The 21,899-nt window shown below is 35.6% G+C and overlaps 2 protein-coding genes across 2 annotated transcripts in view; one reads left to right on the top strand and one right to left on the bottom strand.

Moving 5' to 3' along the window:
• Positions 1-8,339: 8,339 nt before the first annotated feature.
• The window catches only part of LOC123559571 (60S ribosomal protein L23), a 36,325-nt gene continuing 22,765 nt past the window's right edge, over positions 8,340-21,899 (top strand). Inside the window, exons 1-2 of the mRNA XM_045351504.2 lie at positions 8,340-8,404; positions 21,654-21,737. Coding sequence (XP_045207439.2) covers positions 8,392-8,404; positions 21,654-21,737 — 97 coding nt within the window. The 5' untranslated portion in view covers positions 8,340-8,391. The remainder of the gene's footprint in view (positions 8,405-21,653; positions 21,738-21,899) is intronic.
• On the bottom strand, positions 15,000-17,508 carry LOC123559570 (E3 SUMO-protein ligase KIAA1586-like). Its single transcript, XM_045351503.2, has 2 exons — positions 17,302-17,508; positions 15,000-16,782 (listed from the first exon to the last, which is right to left on the bottom strand). The coding sequence occupies exon 2, from the start codon at positions 16,578-16,580 to the stop codon at positions 15,282-15,284; it is 1,299 nt and encodes a 432-aa protein (XP_045207438.2). The 5' UTR covers positions 16,581-16,782; positions 17,302-17,508; the 3' UTR covers positions 15,000-15,281.

The following is a 21,899-nucleotide window of genomic DNA, read 5'->3' as shown; positions in this document are numbered from 1 at the left end:
TATGTAATATGTTCATCCTCTGTTTAACTATTAATGTTATGTATAATGACGAAGTATTTGTACCATATATGATTATCTCGCTATGACTGTCACCTATTCGTTTATTTATTTGAATTTATAATGACTGTGTACCATGTACACGTCTATGAAATAAATTTCTGTTCTGTTCTGTTCTGTTCTGTTCTGTTCTATTCTGTATAGCATGTTTATTTCAGAAAAGAATAAATGTTTGAATGTGTTTTGGAAGTTAACAAATTAATCATTTTTCATTTACAAGTATCGCCGCGGCAATAAACATTATCTTGCGGTCTTAACCAATACACAACACAGGATACGTATCCAAAAGTCGTATAAGCTTAGTTTATCTCCGGTATCCCGTTACAAATGCTTTTCAATTCTGAATGGAAAAATTAGTAAATACAACTTATTCTTCCATAACTTATAAAAAATAGTAATTTTCTGATATCTAAAAAGATTCTCTTTTTTTTTTTCTTTCGTTTTTTATTTCGCACGATCTGGATTTAATCATTTCATAATCACACCTACGCTTATTGTTGTAGAAATAAAGGTGGAGGGAAGGAATAAATCTATCGGCATATAAATATTGCTTTTCATAGTTTTTAATAGGAGTCAGGACACTTGAATTAAAACATGAAAAAGAAAGCGTGTTTTAAACCATCAGTATTACAAATAAATGATGAAACTGATTTTGCTGTATCTTCATTTTTCAACTCAGACAGTTTATGCCTGTGTTTTTATCAATTAAAAACAGAAAAAGACAGTTTATGCCTGTGCTTTTATCAATTAAAAACAGAAAAAGAAGAATTATATTAATTCAAGTTAAAGTTTTCATAGAAGAGAATGAGAAGTAACGAAAAAGGAGGTAGATAACGTGTTTTAAACAAGCATTATGAAGGAGAAAAGTTAATATCTAGTTATTTTAGTTATAGCAAAAAAAAAAATGTTTTTCTACCACCAGTAAAAGTAAGTGTCCATTGAGCCATTAATTGGATATAGCTCAAGGCAATAAATATCGATTTTATTGAAAAACATGGTTTATGGGCCTCCGCTAAATTTCGGAGATTGACGTAAATTTACGGAAGATAACGATCAAAGTTACAAGATTATCGATTTTTCAGCAAGGCTTACCAGCGGTCGCGCTTAGTACAGAAAGTTCGATACGGACAGAATATCGTTTCACCTAAAGAGACAGCATATAATTTCGACTATCATCCCACATGAAAAAGACAGAATATTATTATACCTAAAGAAGACAAAATTTATTTCATATAAGGAAGACAGAAATCACTTCACCTAACGAAGACAGAGGATCATTCCAACTTAAGAACATAGAATATCAAGTCATCTTAAGAAGACAAGTTTAACTATCACTTCACCTAAGCAAGTCAGAATACTGCTTCATCTAAAGAAGACAGAATGTCATTTCGAATGTCAATTCACCTAAGAAAGACAGCATATCATTTCACTTAAAGAAAATGGAATATCATTATGCTTAAAGAACACAGAATATCATTTCGGCTAAAGAAAACAGAATATTATTTCACCTCAAGAAGTCAGTATATAACATTACACCTAAGGAAGACAGAATATCATTTTACTTAAAGAATACGGAATATCATTTCATCTAAGGAAGAGAAAATATCGTTTCACCTAAAGAAGACAGAATATCAGTTCATATGAAGAAGATTGCACTAGTACATTATTCTTCAGACGCATCGTTGTATATGCTCAGCGTAAAGATAACGTTAGCTGTAGTTGCAAAAAGAGGCAAAATAGTTGAGGTAACATTTTCCTGAAGGTTAAAGGTCAGTAATTCAAATCCTTCTTTGTTTCATATAAAAAACGACAACTTCAGGTCGTCTTTACGTATCTTTAGAGAACATCACTTTTTCCTACACCTATTTTTCATGGAACTTCTATCATAAATTAACGAAAAAATGATAAGAAAATAGGGGGTTATGAAGTTCCTAGTGAAAAACCAGTCAGTTGTGGTCTGCTACCCTAAAAATGGCGCATATTTGCTCTCGTCCGCGCAATAAACACCTACTTCCGGTTTCGATCTGCAAAACTTGCCATGTGGGGTGTATGAACATGAAAACCGTCTCATTTCATGCAGAATGTATTCTAGTAGTGAAAAATGGTGATTAAAACACTCGTTCTACACGAATTTGCGCAAAAAATGGGAAAATTAGAATCTATTTATTATGGACTTCTTTCGACTACACCACGGAAGCACATTTTCGACCGAATTACTGACCTTATTCCTGAAAGTAAAATTTTCAGTATGAAATGAATAATATAAATATTACTAATGGGTTATATAACATTATATACGACCATATATGGGAAAGTTACGGTGGCATAGAGGGTAAATAGGAAATATTTTATTTATCACATGCGCACGTGGAAGCTAACACGTGCGCACGTGATAAATAAAATATTTCCCATGTCCCCTCTATGCCACCGTACCTTGCTCTTAACCGTCAGAAAATTTTAACGGTAATCGAATGTTATTTTGAAATTTTGGTTGCTGATGTTGAAAGATATATTTCGAACGACACCATTTTGTTTGTGTGATTTTGTGAATGAAGTCAAATTATACGTGCTGTCTCAATGGTGCTTAAACGAAATTAAACGTTTTCTTGAGACTGTAGGAATAAGTAATTATTTGCCGTAAGTTTTGCAATATTGTCATGTAGGTTGGAATAGAAAACCGACATTTTTTCACATTTATTAAAGCTGGGATGTTCTAGCTAAAAACGTAGAAATGCTCTTGCTCTTTAACTAATAAATGTCACATTGTTAGACGAGGAGTCAAAACACCTTGAAGATACGTAATTAACAGAAAATGGATTGACATGCTAGAAAAGTTTGCTATTTGGTTGGAACTTACTCAGTTGTACAGAAAAGGTTTGCATGGAATTATTAAAGAGATTAAGTCTTGATTTTAAATCCAAAGGAACTATGTAAGCAAACGAAGAGAATATAAGGCCACATATAGCTAGTAGCTGTAACGTCGTTGTATGTAACGCCTTCTACCGTTTGTAAACATGCAACTATGTGTAAAGGTAACATCAATGTTCGGTTCACATCTGAAATGAATCACTGAGTTATCTTAGACACAAGCGTTATATAATCAATAATTAATAAAACTAGCAAATTCCCTTCTCTGTTACTATACAGAAATAACGATCGTTCAGCAACACAATAAGTACATAATTTCTTTTTATGCTGACATATTTCTGCCGTAAGACAACCTGTTAAGGCTCGCGAACAGACTCGAGTTAACTAGATAAATGTCGAGACAATTAACTGGTTATCTTGTTACTGCCAGTAAGATAAATATCTTAACACAAATAATAGTCCAAAGACATAAAAGAGTGCCCAGAACTCTCACCAGTTATGTTGTTTTTTTTTGCTTCAAACATTTGTTTTCACTGCTAAACGCGAACAGATTCATGTTACCAGTTACTTGAGCAATAAGAATACTCAGGACGTATTCGCTTTTCAGATAACTAGCAACACGAATCTTATTTAGTTAAGATTCGTATTACCACATAACTATACATGAGTTATCTGTTTGTTTGTTTGTTTGTTTGTTTGTTTGTTTGTTTGTTTTGGGGTTTAACGCTGTTTTTTCAGAAGTGTTTCAGTCATGTAACGACAGGCTGTTAACCTAACCGTATTCCTGGATTCTGTACCTATGAAATGAAGGACGAATGATTTCAGACACAATGTCTTTATCATCGGAAATCGTCACAGATAACAAACGTCTCGCCCGGGGATCGCACACGATCCGTAGATCTGCGCTGTCCCTATTGAGCTAAGCAGGCGAGCGAAAATGACGTATCACCATACAGTTAGTTCTTTATTCTTATTTACGGGTGTCATACAGGTGCACAGATAAATGCCATGTAGGGTTATTATTTGTGTCACTTCTTTACCGGTAGTACTATATCTAGAACGTAAATTTAGGATATTTCGTTATGTCGCATTTGCGTGCGTGTGGTTTAGGTAGCGCATCTGGTTGTGTCGTTTTGGCGCGTGCACCAACACGACAAAACGAAACTGACAGCGCGACATAAAGAAACATAGAACGCGACAGAATGAAACATTTACTATTTCGTGATGGCCGCGTGAGCAATAACCAGAAGTTTCGTGTTAGCGCCCACGCCAAGATCAAATAAAGTGTTTCTTTGTTTCGCGATGGCGTGCTCGCCATAAACAAAGATTTCGTTTTGTCGTGTTGATGTGCGTGCCAAGACGAAATAAAATGTTTCATTGTCTCGTGTTGGTGCGCTCGCCAGGACAACTCTACGAATGCTACATATCCGCGCGCTCACCAACGTGACATAACGAAATATTATATTTAGCATTATATTATATATTAATAGTTTAGACTTGGTTCTCACTGACCGAATCATAATATCGATGAAACAGCAGCATTTCCATCGTAAGTTATGCTCTCACACATTTTTGTGGGGAAAATTGAAACGTTTGTATATCATTAATCGATTGACGCCGACATTTTGCAAACAAACAAAAAAAAAACATCTTATATTTGTTCGAAAACATTTGCAGAACGCGATATTGGTGGCACAAACCGCTGAAATGTCATCATGTGTACAACGTTTAAAGTTAACAGGAAGCAAATAGTTGGTCGCTGCTCGAAAATATTGTATGTCTGTAATCGTTGTTCAATCCAGCATTAAATAGGATTCGCTAATTTTTCATTTGCAGTAACATTAGAAAAATACGTAAGATTTGTTTATCTGTGTCAATGTTTTATACTAGATCCACCATTAACGGAAACCAAAATAGAAGCATTTCCATACATAACCGACATGATTCTGGACATAACCGTACGTGATTTATCGTGCTGTTTCGGCGATCTCAGTTTTACGTCTTTATCAAACATTTTCAAAATGACAAAATAAGACAGAAGGGGTATGTATAGTAAAGTGTTTGTTTATTATAGTGCCACCCCTGCTGAAAGGACCAGCCAAGCTGGCTTATGAGACACCTACATACATTGAACAGCATTACTTCCCGATTCCTATATTTAATGCCTGGCACCTGGCAGGTAGGCAATCGGTAACCGTTATTAGCTCCCCTGAGCCAAAGGCTTAAGATGAGCTTTTGTGACCGCTTGATGTCCGTTGTCCGTCGTGTGTCAACAATTTCTAAAAAACAAATCTTCTTCTTCAAAACTACTGGGTATATATACTCTAAACTTCACAGGGATGATCCTTGGGTGGCCCCCTTTCAAAATTGTTCAAAGGATTAAAATCTATTCAGAAATGAGGTTGCAAAGGTAAAAAACATGGCCGCCAAGGGGCGGGGCTTATTTTCCTCTTATGGCTATATTGTAAATTTCAAAAATCCTTTTCTTCAAAACCACTGAATACATTTACACCAAACTTCACAGAAATGATCCTTGGGTGGCTTCCTCTCAAAATTGCCCAAAGAATTAAAATCCATTCAGAACTGTGGTTTCCATGGCAACCGAAAGGAAAATTTTTAAAAATACTATTCTCAGAAACTGTTAGCCGGATTTCAAAAATATTTTGTAGAAATGATCTCATATGACCCTCTACCAAAACTGCTTAAGCCGTTCTATTTCGGTTAAAAAAAAATGGCCGCTAGGATCGGGGCTTATTTCCCTATATGGCTATATTGTAAATTTCAAAAATCTTCTTCTTTAAAACCACTGGACATATTTACACTAAACTTCACAGAAATGATCCTTAGGTTGCCCCCTCTCAAGTGGTGCCTAAAGAATCAAAAACCATTCAGAACTGAGGCAACCGAAAGGAAAATCTTTAAAAAAAATTCTTCTTAGAAACTGTTGGCCGGATTTCAAAAATATTTTGTAGAAATGATCTCTAGGTGACTTTCTACCAAAATTGATTAAGCCATTTTATTCCGGTAGAAAATATGGCTGCCAGGGGCGTGGGGGGGGGGGGCTTAATTTCCCTATGCGACTATATTGTAAATTTCAAAAATCTTCTTCTCTGAAACCTGAAGACCTAGAGCTTAGATATTTGGTATGTGGCATTGTATTTTGGACTTTTACCAAGACTGTTCAAATTACCATCCCGGGGTCAATTCTGGCCCAACACACGTGGTCCCTTGAATTTACCTAGTGTTCTATAAGAATTTTTTTTTTTTAAATAAATGTTCTTCTTTGAAACCGAGGGGCACACAACTTAGATATTTTACATGTGGCATTGTCTAGTAGTCGTTTACTAAGATTGTTCAAATCATGTCCCAGTTTTGCCATAGACTTACAATATAACATTATAGCGTGTACGGCCTTCCATAAATCGAAACATGTATATCTAATTACATGTTTTTCAAGAACTATCTTAGTTCTACCAATATATCGGACGAAAAACATATGAATAGTGATACTTTATTTAAGTAATTTTCGTGTGAATGAGATGACCCACTGTTTACATCGTTGGCATGGCGGGAGAAATTCGTTTTCATACACATAAAATGTAGCAACTTCTGTCAAAACACTGTAAATGCAGTAAAAAAATATCAATTTTGAAAAAAAAATCACTTCTTGGGTTCGTTTACATGACTGACCAATTAGAACGCACAGAAACTACCTTATTCCGAGGTACACTTACCTCATTCCCAGTAAATTCCCTGTAGGAATAAGGTCAGTAATTCGGTCGAAAATGTGCCCGCATAAACAATTTACTTGTTTTCATTTGGAGACGTCTTCCTTTATACATATTTAGCAGATAGAGTGCAGTGACCAGTTTGGACACTGTCAAGCAATTATGTCTATTGTTTTTATACGATTTCTTTAGGATTTTATATTTTTTTTTCATGCATATGGCTTTGTCCATAATTCAATACAAGAAGTTTTGTCAGCCAGTTAGTAAGACCATTCATTGTTATACAAACGTTAAGTTCTCCACCCCGATCGTTTCCAGACTTCCGAAGCATGTAAAGATTTATCCAGATGAATTTTCGTTTTTAAAAGAAATGTTACAGTAATATATTCACAGATGCAGGAAAATGTTCAGCATTGGTATATATTATTTATGCGTAAGTAACAAAGTGACTGTCTAAAAATCACCTCACCAGCCTTATCACGTAATAAGTGAAGTTTCCAAAGCCGATTTAAAATCCTGTCGATTAGTTTTCGAAAACAACTTCGTCCCAAATAAGATATGTGCAGGACATGACATTAAAACTCTGGAAAGTTAGATTACTGTGTGTTAGACAAAACTATTTGATAATGTGAAACCAGTATCACATAATGACCCTTTTATTAATATATAACCACCTTTGTGTTTGTTGTTTTGTTATTGAACAAAATCTTCGATGTTTATCGATGTTAAATTAGATATTAGTGAAGTTTTTATGTGTGCTATTATAGAACTGCGTCAGGTCATGCATTAATGAAAGTAGTCTGGCAACATACAATACAAAAGGAACAATACGGACTTTTTTCTGCTTGTTCATATTTACTTGTGAAATACAAGCCGAATTTTACAAAATTTATATAGGTAAATATATAATAAAAAAAGCAATTCAGGGCGTTATTGACACATGTCAAGAACATGGTCAGTTTCACTTGTGCAAAAACATGATGTTCAGCAGTAAACAAAACGTTTCTTATGGAAAATATATGCTATCTACTCTTTTTAGATGTTGTCGATTAGTTTTCGAAAACAACTTCGTCCCAAATAAGATATGTGCAGGACATGACATTAAAACTCTGGAAAGTTGGATACAAATCGAATTCTTTATTGTTGGTAAATCTGCTGTGAAAAGGTCGGCATCCATGTTTAAGCATTGAAAATATATTTCAAAAAATGACAAAATTTCAATGAACATAGATCAACTACAGTTGGGAGGATGACTGGGAAAAGATTGATAAATATAGTCTATAAAGATAGGCCCTAATGTCTTTGTTTAGTAATATTTTCAAAGAAATTAGGCTATAAACAATATAATTGTCGAAATTGGCGAAAAGTTTAACATTTAACCTCGCCGTTTTCTCTTAAATTGGCATCTTTTCAGGTTTTTAAATCGGCATTGGAAACTTCACTTATTGCGTGATAAGGCTAGTAGGTGATATTTTACTGGTTATTTGCTTTTATAGTCCGAAATGAGGAAAATACTTACCACTCTTAAGTTTTCAGAACAATGTATCGATCCTGCGCCGAACATAGCATCCTTCATCGAACATATCCGGTTACCTAGTGTGGTGTTATAAAGTGCATTATTTTCTGTTAATTAAAATACGAAAATGACCATTGCGATGACAACAAATAAATACTTTAGTCGCATTATTTTTATTTCTAGTGCGCAAGCGCATTCGATACTTCCTTTCAAAACCCAAACATGTCGAAGAGAGGTTTGTTTATTCTACCTCTTCTTAACTATCCACTGTCATCTTCGTAATTGGTCAACATTGAGGCTATAGCAATATCCAGACCATACAAAGAGTCATTATATTGTGTTTTGGACGCGTGATTTTATTGTCATTTAAATATAAACAAACGAAAATCGTGAAGAAAATTGCTATAGGATTCGCAGTTTCCTTAACAGACAATGTTTTCGATCGAATCGTTGGAATTGTTTACCGTTCTTTTGTCTGATGATTTCCTTGCAATATCCATTTATATTCTCCTCTATTTACGAATGAATTGAAACAAAGCGAGATGATAATTCTTCGATTATATTTTCTTATGGTAGTTTTTAACAGGTCTAGGAAAGTGGAGTATTTACAGATTATCTGTAAATTTACAGATAATCTATAAATTTACAGATTTTTCAATCTGTAAATTTACAGATCAAGTGTTTGAAAACTGCTAAAATTATATTTAGACACAAAATCGCAGCTTGAAATTAATTGATTTACTTATGGTATGTACAGGGTTCTCGGAAACGCCGAAATCGGCGTCCCTGTACGCATAATTGGTCCCGGTATACGCGTGTTTATTGCAGCTTGGGAGTCCCCGGACGCACGTTTCTGCAGTGAGACGCAGTGAAAATTAATTGATTACATAAATTGCGAATACACAAGGTTTGACTCGAGAGCAAAATATGTGGGCGGAGTTACTCGCTTGTCACCGATAGCCGCGTACAGCCAATCAGCGTTGCCCGTTTCCACTTCACCGCGAGACAGATCAACTCGAATACATGTGATTGTCGGTGTGATTGCATAGGTGACAATTTCTAATTGCTAACGACGGATTACGTAGTGTTCGAAGTAACTCCGATTGTTTTCTCACGTACTTATTACCAATTTTAAAGAACTTTTTAGAATCTTTTTTAAGAAAGTGATTATTAGACTTAATTATGAATGTCCGAGTAATTTTATGATGCTGTCGATGCCGGTCTTAGTAACGTGATTATTTTTCTGCAAAATCGCTGATGTTATTTCAGGAAGCATATATTAATATGTTGATCATAGACATACTGTGCATTCTTGTATTTTAGATATGTTGTGCTCTTAATGAGTATTAAAATAAAAGTAGTAATTGTTTATATATTTTCTTTTCACTGTATGTTTATACATGTATACGTTTCCATTCTGAAATATATAGGTACCAGTAAAGAAAAAATTATCAGGAGCGATTTTCGGGCAACTTGATATTTTTACAAGAGGGATTTTGTCCAACTTGATAACTTCACTGGGGGGTTTTGTCCAGGAAGATCAGAAACAGCAGGGGGGTGGGGGAGGGGGGTGTTGTCCAGGGGTGATTTTTTCCTACATTAATTTTCGATTACATGTGACCTATTTTATCTTTACCTTTTTACCACACCTTAACAATATTTGTGTGAAGAATTGTGTTTACAAAATGTCTTTCGGCCTACACTTAATTTGACAGTACATTAGAGGCCTGTGTTTTGACGAAACGTTTAAGTCTGTCCGTCAGTCTAGTCAGTAGTTGGGACTGCAACTTTTTCAGCTTTGGGAGTCCCAGGACTGCAACTTGAAATTGCTAGTGAGAACCCTGTATGTAATATGAAATTAGGTGCTACCTAAAGGCAGAGCTCCCTTGAAAAATCACAAGTGCCCCTTAAAAATTAAAGGAGTGGTGTTGGAATTGTCTGGAATTACGGATTCGTTTAGGAAGTTTATGTTCTATTTAAATTAGATCTATTAAAATTATAAGTATTGATTAATGATAATTCATGATTTCTGAATGTATGTTTAAGACTGCATCAAATTTAATTCTTGACATGTGAAATACTCGAAAGATATTCTGTATATAATTAAAAGAATGTTCGATATAGATTAACATCTGCACCAAAAGAAAAAAAACGTATTTGAATAATTTCTGTTTTAAAAACGTATTTGAATAATTTCTGTTTTAAAACGTACTGCATCAACAATTTTACATAAATTATTATCATACTGGAAACCAGTCGCCAATAATAACTCCTTCAAATTGAAAAGCTTCAAACCTAACAGAATCTCATTAGAACAATAGCCTAAAGTTAATAGAAATTAGAATTTACGTAATCCTGGAAATGACTATTGTAATTCTTTTAAATGTCATTATTGTCAAATTTTGGTTCTTTCTGAAAGGAAGTATGATTGTGTCCAGCTTTCAGTCAAAAACACTGCTATAATAGACGCCTGGTATGTGAAAATTACAATCATTTACATGACTATACAAAGCTTGTTTTAAACCCAAAAGACTAGCAATTTTTAAAAATTAATGATCAGAATTTTACCTAGAGAAAAACAGTGTTTGCCGAAATTCTCGATTGATCGCCAATAATTTAGTTTTTTTTTATCAACTCTGGTCAGTGATTTTAAAGCTAACGGATGAAATATATGCAAACGGGGAAAAGAGCATTATTTGCTTTTCACATTTCAATGCCTGTATATTTTGATCCTAAGGTGTTTTTTTTTTAAAGTTACGTCTACTGACTACTGCACAGGTACTACATTGGAACCTGACATCAAAAGTAAACACTTGTTGAATTTCACAATGACTTTAGTTATACAATATTTTCAAACCCATAATAATACAAAAGAAAAATTGATATAAAAAAGGAATAAAAAAAAAAATCTGGTCCAGATGAGTTTCGAACTCACGATCTCTGGTTTACAACGCGAACTCGCTAACCACTACACCATTGTGGAGTTATGACGTCAGCTGGACAAACATAAGTATATATAATAAAGTCCGGTAATGGCAGCGTGACAAAAGTCGTTTCAACATGAAAATATTGTATTTTATTTCTTTTTTCTTCGTAGAAAATGTATTTAGCACATATTTTTTATTATCAAATGCGCATTAACATTTTTATTCAATATTCAAAGCAGTAAGCGAGACGCTTTTGTCAACCGTAAACAGTAAGCGTCTGCTGACGTCTTTACTGATTAATTACTATGTGCATAGTGCACATGAAAAAATCCGAACAACACCGATTCCAAAAAGTACCACGAATTTTCAACTCGATAGTATACACAGTTAGATCTCTCTATTCGTTTTCTTGTTCATACGTCTAACTGTAATGCGACGCTGTCGGCGCCGCTTTGCGGCGCCGGTAGCTCTGCTATAAATAAAGGTCAGTTGTAACTTTCAGTCATTTCTGTTGACTTTGATTTTTCTGAAAATGCCAAAAAATCAAAGTCAACAAAAATGGCTGAAACCCACAAATGACCTTAATTTATGCATGCTGTAAATAAACCAATTAATTCCAAGCTGCGGTTTTGAGGATAAATGTTATTTCATCAGTTTTCAAACACTTGATCTGTAAATTTACAGATTGAAAAATCTGTAAATTTATAGATTATCTGTAAATTTACAGATAATCTGTAAATACTCCACTTTCCTAGACCTGTTTAAGTGATCGACCTAGAATACCAGCTTTTACATGTTTTTTACTATCAGTATTACATTCAAAATGTTGCCATGTCATCTTCTGTTTCTGTCATGTGCTAGTAGTATATGTTTTCAGATTTTTCTTATAAACTAGAACTCGCTGTTTGTGCTATGCTGTTTTACGTTCTGTTTTGTGCTAGATATTTTTTCAGGTTAAATTCATATGAAACAGACTTTTTATGCTTTAAATCATGTCTCTCTTTTACAGCTTGATTGTTTTACTTTTGTTATAAATCTGTTATAAGTACCAGGAAGGTCTAATACGGGGAGTAGAAACTCAATATAAATCAATACATTTATCTGTATTATGCTGTCGTCCATACCTGTAAATATCAACCAGTCGTTTACTCGTTAGCGATCGATATTTTGTTTTCGCCACTATCGATTAGCGTGTAATTAGCATATTACCTCATGTTAATCATGGAGCTATAACGCTTATTGTTCAAAGGGTTTACCAGTTACATGTTAAGTGGCGATAATTAGATGATCAGAGATTGATCTAAAGGGATTCAGAAGCAAAAACAGCATGCGACTGCATGTGGTGATATGCTTAATTGTTACGAATTAACTCGAGCTCACTTCCCTGAAGAAATATTTTACCACGTACCTTCAAACCTTTATCAAAGGGCAGATTTTTGTTGGATTTGAATAAAAAAAATTGGAAAATAACAGAAAGCTGACACTTTTCTTAATCTTGTAGAGCCATAATTATAATTATTGTTTATAATGTCAGATTTCGACATACAGAAACAAACATTCTTCTTGAACGTAGGGAATGTTTCAAACGAAATTGTTGTTTAAACTCCAAAAATTAGTTTAATAAATTTAATCTTAAAACTGATGTGTGAAAAATACAATGTTTTTAAATTAAAATAACAATTTTTTTTTAAAAGGCCGACAACGAAGTTACATTTAGTATTCCGAACTTTTAGATAAAACTGCAGAAAATCATCTAGGTTTAAAACGCATTTAAATGGTGAAGAACAGAGTAATATCATAAACAAATATTTTCAGGCATCAGTTTACAGTTTTGACTTACTATTTTCATTAAAATATGTCCTAATTTTTTTGTTCTAAATACTCTGAATCAACAAGGTAAATATCATGTAAAAAACGACATCTTTCTGGGTAAGACAAGTCTAGATTTAGCCATTTTCACAGGGCGAAAAGTAACATTAATGTAGATATTTTCCATTTAAAATAGTGTTGTATCTAGACTTGAAAAAGGGCTGGGTGCTGAAGAATGAGGGCCTGTGCTAGGGGGGTCCGGGGGCATGCTCCTCCGGAAAATTTTGAAATCGAGCGCGCGATTTCCTGCATTTTGGGCTATTTTTACACCAACTTTCAATAGCAATTGTATCAGTTATATACCCATACACTCGAAACCTGTTATAACGCTTCTCGATATACCGCGGTCCTCGGTATAACGCTGTATGGCCTTGGCGCCCAAATTTTAGAGGGTAATAAAAAAAAAAAAAAAAAAAAAAAAAAAAAAATCCGCGGATGTTACTTAATTTGATCATAACCAGCGTTAAAACTACAAGTACCTGTACTTTAACACCTTTCCATGACAACTGTCACAAAAATCAATAATCGTCTGCTAGCTTACTTGTTTGCGTATCGCCTTTGTTTAAGTTTCAATACATGTAATGCAATCAGTACCGTGTCAATATTAGATTGTTTGCATAACAAGCGTGTAACATTGGTCAGTCAACTATCATACCGTTTAAGTTTGCACCAATTAAGCAGATGACGAGATCACTTGAGTGAATAAAAAATCGAATTTTGTAATAAACTGCAGCCGTTTTTCGTAATCATCACACTCAATTCATCGGAAATAACGAAGATTCGAGGCACTGAAAGCCTTACTGAGAATGTGCTCCCTTTTTAATATCGTATATCAACGACGCTGATTTAAAAAATTTCTATATTATTTATCGATTTCCTTCATGTAAATCTATTCAAAATTATTTTTTTTAAGACTGTCCGCGTTTCTCTTTTAGTTACATAAACCCCCAGTGCAATTGCAGTGCATATGTAATTCTCACGACCGCGCATTCCTCACACAGCGTTATATATGTTTACTTCCGGGATACACAAATCATATTTTCTTTTATAATCACAACAAAATGAGAAGATGACACAGCGTTATAATTCTTTTAATGTATTTTTCAGTAGCATTTAAGGTAAATAAATGTCCCATTTATACCATTCTTATTTCTTATTAACATAAAACAGCGTCCAAAATACGTTACCGTTTGGTGGGGTATTGCATATACCGCTGATACGATCAACCCGCGTTATAAATTTAACCCCGCTAGATCCGCGGGTCTCGAACCTTAGACCCCGACGACAGCGTTGTAACGGGGTCCCAGTGTAGTATTGGAGAAAATACATTCTTTTGCTCACAATTGCAGATGTCAAACTGATCTTTGACAACAAGTTCCATCACAAGTCATGACATTTGTTCCAGTGGTAGTCTACACAGTTCACTACCATCGTAATGATTAAACATATTTCCTGGCAATTTAGTACCAGTACTTACCAACTACCATAGCTTCCTGGAAATTACCAGTACTTTTCTAGTTTACTGTAATGATCATTAAAAACAAATCAACAGTTTATAACACTTTTATTATGTACAACCTTACACATAATTGGCTTTTCTCTAATTTTTTTATACTAATGATATAAATAGATATATACACAAAAGAATGTGAAAAACAGTGTACATGCATTTCAAATATTTTAAATATGTGTTGACGACAGGTCAAACGTCGCAAGGACTCAAGGTCCAAGGACTCACACCTAGTATGCAAAACAGTGTACATTAAAAGCATCTCATTTCAAATATTTTACATATGTGTTGACGACAGGTCAAACGTCGCAAGGACTTAAGGTCCAAGGACTCACACTTAGTATACAAAACAGTGTACAGGCATCTCATTTCAAATATTTTAAATGTGTGTTGACGACAGGTCAAACGTCGCAAGGACTTGAGGTCCAAGGACTCACACTCAACTTATCAATATCTGTTTGAAGCTATAACAGATAATTAACACAGCTCAATTACATTAACAATGTATATTTATTCTACTATTTTTGGTTTTGGTCCATCTTTTAACAGCACTTGCAAAGTTCAAGTATTTGTCTATTTTGTGCACATGCAAAATATGATTTGTGTTTTCAACTTTTAGGCGGTTAAGTAAGTCAGTTACAATTCTCTTAACACTTGAGAACACACGTTCTACCTCAGCTGTACTGACTGGAAGTACAGCAGCAGTTGCACACAACTTTGTGATAATTGGACATACATTGCCGGTGGTTGGAGCGATTTTAGTTAGTGTCTTAGTCAGGGACGAAGGGGTATTGATAAATTGTGAGTCAAGGTCCTTGTAGAAGTTTGCTGCTCTTTTTCATGCTTACTCCATCCACACTCTTAAGTTTGTTTAGGGCAGAAATGGTGGCATCCATCTTTGGTTTGATAACTGACAAGTCAACATTGTTAGACTCAAATGTCAGGGCCAACTGAGTCAGGGGTCTAAGAGCGTCACACAAGAAATGAATGATATGTACACTCTGGTAGGTTTTCAATTTCTTTCCAAGTCCACTGGCTGAGGGGCCTGATCCTATTCGCACTTTATCTTTTCCCGATTCAACAGCGTCCTCAAGGTCCATGATCACCGCCCCGTAAGTATCTCTGAGAGATGTCACTGCGTCATGGTGTGACAACCAGCGTGTGTGAGCAACTTGCTTGATACGTTTCTGATCACAGTCTTCAAGTACACTTTGTAGTTTCTCCAGGGATCTGGTTCTGTTGCTGGAGGATTTGTAGTATTTGTGAATACCTGATAACACATCGTCTGTATCCCTAAACTGTTTGATAGATTCAAAGCTGTCCTTTGCAGCTAAAGCAAGTCTGTGATTGTGGCAGTGGACTGTAACAACCTCTGGTTTTATTTCCTTAAGACGTGTGGCTACTCCAGTTTTTTTACCGATCATTGTATTACAGCCATCACTCCCAAACGCAACAAAATTGTCCATTCCAAGTTCGTTCTGTACTAATGTTTCAGTTGCTTTAAATATTGTTTCGGCTTTGCCGTCATCAACCTGAATGTCTTTTACGAAATCTACATTAATTCCACTGTCTGAGTTTGCATACTGTACACAAAACGCAAGATGTTTCTTGTTAGATACATCAGTCGCCTCATCAGTGAGGACGGAGTTCGCGTGACTTTGTTTGATATTCTGTTTCACAGTCTCTTGAATGTCATCGGACATAGCTGTTAGCAGTTCCTCTGGTGTGGCACAACTTTTGTACGTGACATTTTTGCCTTTGGAAAGGTTGGCTAGTACCGGACTTTTCAGTTTATTAATAGCGAAGTCAATGAAGTCCTCATACACAGTTGTGTGCGGAATGTTATGTTTCACTAAGAAATGTATCACTTTTGACGCACACACGACAGCTTCAAATTCCTTGTCACTTAGTGGAGTTTTTTCATTGAATGAATTCTCAATTGTCATTTGATCTTCAGTTTCTAGTTTCACCGCATCCTTGTGCTGATCTGACCTCTCGTAGTCGGTTACTCTGTCAAGGCGCAGACTTTTACAACCAGTCGTGATCCAAACAGAATTCCCATTTCTCCCTTGAGTCTTATGTTTACTACACAACTCACATAACATAACTTCCACTTTATTTCCTTCATTGTCAGTGTCAACTTTGTGTAATAACCAGGGACGCTCCCGAGTCCAGCTACGGTCAAACCCTACTTTGTGCTTGGCTTTATCACTACCAGTCTTGTGGGGTTTCAGGATTTTCCTGTTCTGTGGTACTGACGTTTCCGTAACAGTAGTTTCTGTTGCAACCTCTGTGCCTGTATTGGTGCTGAAAATGAAAAGTAAAAATTAAATCAACAAGCAAATAAATTTCATTTCATTTAAAAAAGTATTTCTTTCATCTATAAAACTGGGAGCAGTGTTTTACAACAACCTTCATCATTCTGTAGAACACTTCCATTGTGTCGGAAAAAAAATCATAAACATTGTCAAACAAAACTTTAGATCTATATTATGTTTTACTGCGAATCTGTCAGACCTAGTATAGAAGAAAAATCCGTGCATTCCAACTTGCAGTCCACTTGGAATTCATCGCGATCGTGAATCAAACTCGTAAATAGAAAAATTCTATTAAATATTTACCTTTGTGCAACACAGAAGAATGAAGTAAGAGATTGATTTGTTTTAGCTATTTTAGCTCTCTCATTTTGGAGTTGTATTAGTTTCCGTTTTTCAGACGGCATCTTGCCTTAGTTTACGATGCGTTTTTGTCAAAATTTTGGAAACGAATAACAATTTCTGTGCTAATAATTATGCGTTCAGTGCTAGAAATATTACATATAATTACCTGTAAATTGATTCCAATTACGTTTTAGATCCACGCCGCATTAATTACGTCGTCAGTTATTTTCAAATCTTCTTTGCGAATAACAAGTTTTCTAACACAATAATTAATTAATATCGTAAACCGTAAAACGTCTTTAATCCTTTATCATTCACATTAATTAATCCATTTCATAATGTAATTGATTCACTCACTCGTGAAAACAAAACGTTTATCATACACAGCAAATATTCAACTCGCCGCTACTTATGTATAATTATTGCTCCACTTTAAACACGTTTAACACAGCGCGTGCTGTGATCAATACACACCACACTTGTCAGCTGATATTTACTACCGTATCGATCGACTTTACGATACACGCCTAAGGGCATACTACAGTATACATGACGTGTGTTACGGATTAATTAAGGCTGCTAATGTCGGCAATTAACGGGTGGGCGGAGTGAAAAAAGGGCACTTTAAGAGTTTCGGGCGGCAGTTAGGGCAAGTGGGCGGGGCTTAAAAGGGCCTGGCGCTGCGCCAGGCTAAATAGCGCTAGATGAAACACTATAAAAACCGATGCAGGCAATAATTTCATGGCAGAACTTTTGTTTTCAACAAAAAAATCAACAAATGCTTTCCCAGATTTTCACTGAAAGGACGAGTTAAACTGCAAGGTGTAAGTGTTTGAGTAATAGCAAAATAACCTACAGCATGCGCTTCGATTGGACGACAGCATAAGATAAGATAAATGCCGGTTTCCAGTCCCCATATCAGTTGTTCCAGTAAGTACAGTCTGTTCAAAAGCACCTGGAGTGCTTTTATGTTGTATTGTTACTTGTCTTGCCGACTCAAAATATATCTTATCTGAATGTTTTATCACCGTACAAGCTGTTTCTGACCACCACCTATTTTTGACAGTGTAAGACTAAGTATGATAAAAATATTTACCAGCAAAATTTATTGGTAGTGATTGTTTCGTTGTTAACAGAGGAGACAGAACATGAAACATATTCTGCCCTAGCTCAAGGCACTCATCTGGCCATTTTTTGGGCCAAATATGGGCCCCATTTCCCCTTAAAATGATATTAATATATGTCTTTTTCCCCTTTCTCAGAAGAAAATTCCCTGGATAATAGGTTGTTTGACACAACTAGATGTATGAACTCTCTTTCAAGTTATATTATAGATCCTCTAAGGAAGGTTACTGCTGCAGTATAGTTATATTAGTTAGAAATGATTGAAAACAGTATCAGTTAGTGTGAAAAGTAGTAATATATATGAGCAGTGCAGGGCCTGCTCTGGGTCAGATTTTCTTTGAGCCAATTGTATGTCGCGGTTGTGGGGCGAGGCGCGGGGCTGTTTGCGGATGAAAACTTTTGTGAATTTCAAGTGTGAATGGTGCTAGATAGCCATTGATCGAAGTGCAACATACATCATGTAGTTATGGCTAACACATTTACTTTGTTAAAAAACAACATAGCATTGAAATTTGGTCTTTAAACCAAGAGACTTTCACTTGAGCAATTGTAATTACATGTACAAAACTCTTAATAAAAATATTACAAACCTTTGCTTGTAGCACGGAGCCTGAAATTCTATCTATAATGGCTCCAAAATGGGTAAATATATAAAGACCCCTCCTTTATATAAAAATATAGGGGTCATTTTTATATTTAGCCATTTTGGGAGCATTATAATAGAATTTCAGGCTCTGTGCTTTAGCATCTGGTAACAGCGATCTTGTCTTCATGACTGGCACCCAGAAGTGAATGTATTTTATTTACTGTGCTTCTTACAAAGGTTTCAGTACATGCATTAGTTTTCAGAATCAAACGTTAACAAGCATTGCCAGATTTCCAACTATCCAAAAAAGATCTTTCTGTTTTTGATTTTTAGCAGGGGATAAATGCCAGAGTCAATTTTACGTTTGATGCCATGTTTTCAATTTCAAGCAGAAATTGAAATAAGTAAGGAACACAGTATATATAACTTCAATAATTTACTCGACAATGCTCACCAATAAATTACCGATTATCATTATGACAAATAAAGTCATTACCGAATTATTAGAGACAACCACCACGTTCCTGTTGATTTTGTTTACCGACCTGTACAAATCAAACTACTCGATAATCACTTGAAAGGCGCCGCCTGTGATCTTCATTACATTCGACTGCTGTTTGTTTAACGATTATCCGCAATCATAGTCAATTGACGAAGGTGTCATCCTTTTAATTGCCACACAGCTGACAAACTGCGACCATGACCCGCTTCTAAAAATACACAATCAAGTAGACTGTGCCCAACAATTATCTCTCGCTGGAGCGCCTTCGGCAATGTATTGGAAAATCAGTCACGCGATATTTCAAAGCGAGGTCCAAAACTACCAATTTGGTCTATTTTTAGTACGTAGGTTTTCCCCAAAAGTCAAAAGTCATACTTTTTGACGATTTTCGCCAATCGGAATTTTCTTGAGCCAATTTTCGTTTTCTTGAGCCAATGGCTCAATTGGCGAATGCCAGCGCGAGCCCTGCAGTGTCATGGGAAAACCAACATAGTGGGTTTGCAACCAGCATGGATCCAGACCAGCCTGCGCATCCGCGCAGTCTAGCCAGGATCCATGCTGTTCACTTTCAAAGCCTATTGGAATTGGAGAAACTCTTAGCGAACAGCATGGATCCTGACCAGACTCAGGGATTCCATTTGACCCGGGACCCCGGGTCCGGACCCGGGAGATTTTCAAAAGACGCTCAAAGGACCCGGCATGATACTTGCCTGTGCGTCCTTCAGGACCCGGAGGCATTTTCCTTTGATAATCCTTTCTCTTATCATTCATTTCCTTCAGTAAAACTATTTCCACGATAGACACGTGTATTCCAAAATAAACACTCGCGGTCATGCCCTCCTGCCTTTGATCTTCTGCTAAATCCCGCCCTTTCTCCTGTAGACATGCCTCGCTGATTTTTTTTATCAGCAAGTTACGTCACGGCGAGTGCACATAGGTAACAAGAATCAATGAAGTGTTGAAGTTAATTGATAAAGCGTATTGATCCCGTGTAATGTCAAAAAAGGCGCCAATTATTAAATTATCGTAAGCAGCTGATTACCGAGCATGTGAAAAGTGCCCTGCAAGATTTTTGCATGCAAACTTTAAATTACTTATTAGACCATTGCTAAGTGATCATACCGTAATTTCAACAAGAAGCTTCACAATTTTTTATGAATTTTGAAAGTAAAAATAAGTTTAGAATGTCCGTTCACGAGTCTAATTACATCCGATGTCATAATGCATATTTCCAAAATTCCTTAAAAAAAACTGATTTTCAATGCAGTTTTTAATGAAAAGTAGCATCATTATTTGATGAACTATCTCTGATTTAGCTTAGTTTGCCAAGTAAACTGAGCAAAAACTACTTTCCGATGACATTCCGAAAGTGTACCAGTATCCGGACAGTACATTTTGGATACACTTTTATATAGAGTGTTATAGCACTGTTCTGTTATTAAAAATTAAATGAAACTTGGAAGAAAAACCTAATAAAAATAACATGAATTTTGATAAATATTAGTTTACAATATACGACCTGAAACTGACATTTTTATTTAATATGCTGTAACATGATCTTGGGTTTATTGTTTTCTTATAATATAGGTAAACATCTACGTATTACTAAATAAAAAAATATAATCAATTATATGGACGTGTTGGGACAGGACTCCTGTATTTTGGAAAAGGACCCTTCAAAATTTGGGCCCAAGGGTCCTGGGACTCTTGGGTTTTCAGGTCTAGTGGAACCCCTGCAGACTGCGCGGAGGCGCAGGCTGGTCTGGATCCATGCTGGTCGCAAACCCACTATGTTTGTTTTCTCATGGCATGGCTCATACATATATGGCTAAAAACTTCCCCTTTTTGTCTTAAAACGACGAAAATTTCCCCTTCAGAGGGTATGGGTACCTGTCCCCAAAAGTTCTTTAGAACCCTGTAGCTGAAAAAATCAGCTTCAGATATGTTATATACAGTTTTTACCAACGCAAAGTTTGATACAGTATTTAGAATGCAATTCAAAACATTTCTTGCTAAATTTTGGTAAAGTTATTATGTAAAAAGCACTCACCCGATCGTTCAATTATACAGCGAGGTCCACTCCTATCCTGACTTTAACTCGCCAATGTGAGTGGAATTTTACAACCCTGCAATAACGCACATTTAGCCTCTCACTTAGGCCCTGCTTGCCTAACATTTGAACTATTGGCAGTCTTTGGTCAAGTGTCCTTAGATTCTTAATCTTAAATATATTATAAAGCTGAAAGTGAAACCATTCAAATTCGTATGTAGTGTATTAAAATGATAATGATTTTACATGTTACAGGTCGTGGAGGTTCTGCGGGAGGTAAATTCCGTATCTCTCTGGCTCTACCAGTTGGCGCCGTCATCAACTGTGCTGACAACACAGGTAATTCAACTGCTACTATTTCTTGGACGCAGATAATATAGTAAAATGATTTACATACCAGTGACTTTTTTGCGTATTTTTACTCAAATTACTGTTGAATTTCGGCAGTTTTCCCTTGCCAAAATAGGCCATTTCCCCCCCCCCCCCCCCAAAAAAAGGTGT

This window comes from Mercenaria mercenaria, chromosome 10, assembly GCF_021730395.1.
Source record: "Mercenaria mercenaria strain notata chromosome 10, MADL_Memer_1, whole genome shotgun sequence".
NCBI classification, from domain to species: Eukaryota; Metazoa; Mollusca; class Bivalvia; order Venerida; family Veneridae; genus Mercenaria; species Mercenaria mercenaria.
The sequence above is the reverse complement of the archived record's forward strand: the minus strand, read 5'-3'. Positions and strand labels throughout refer to the sequence as shown.

Bases quoted from the DNA above. Each gene is read 5' to 3' on its own strand.
- LOC123559570 (XM_045351503.2), bottom strand. From the start codon at position 16,580: ATGTTATGTGAGTTGTGTAGTAAACATAAGACTCAAGGGAGAAATGGG.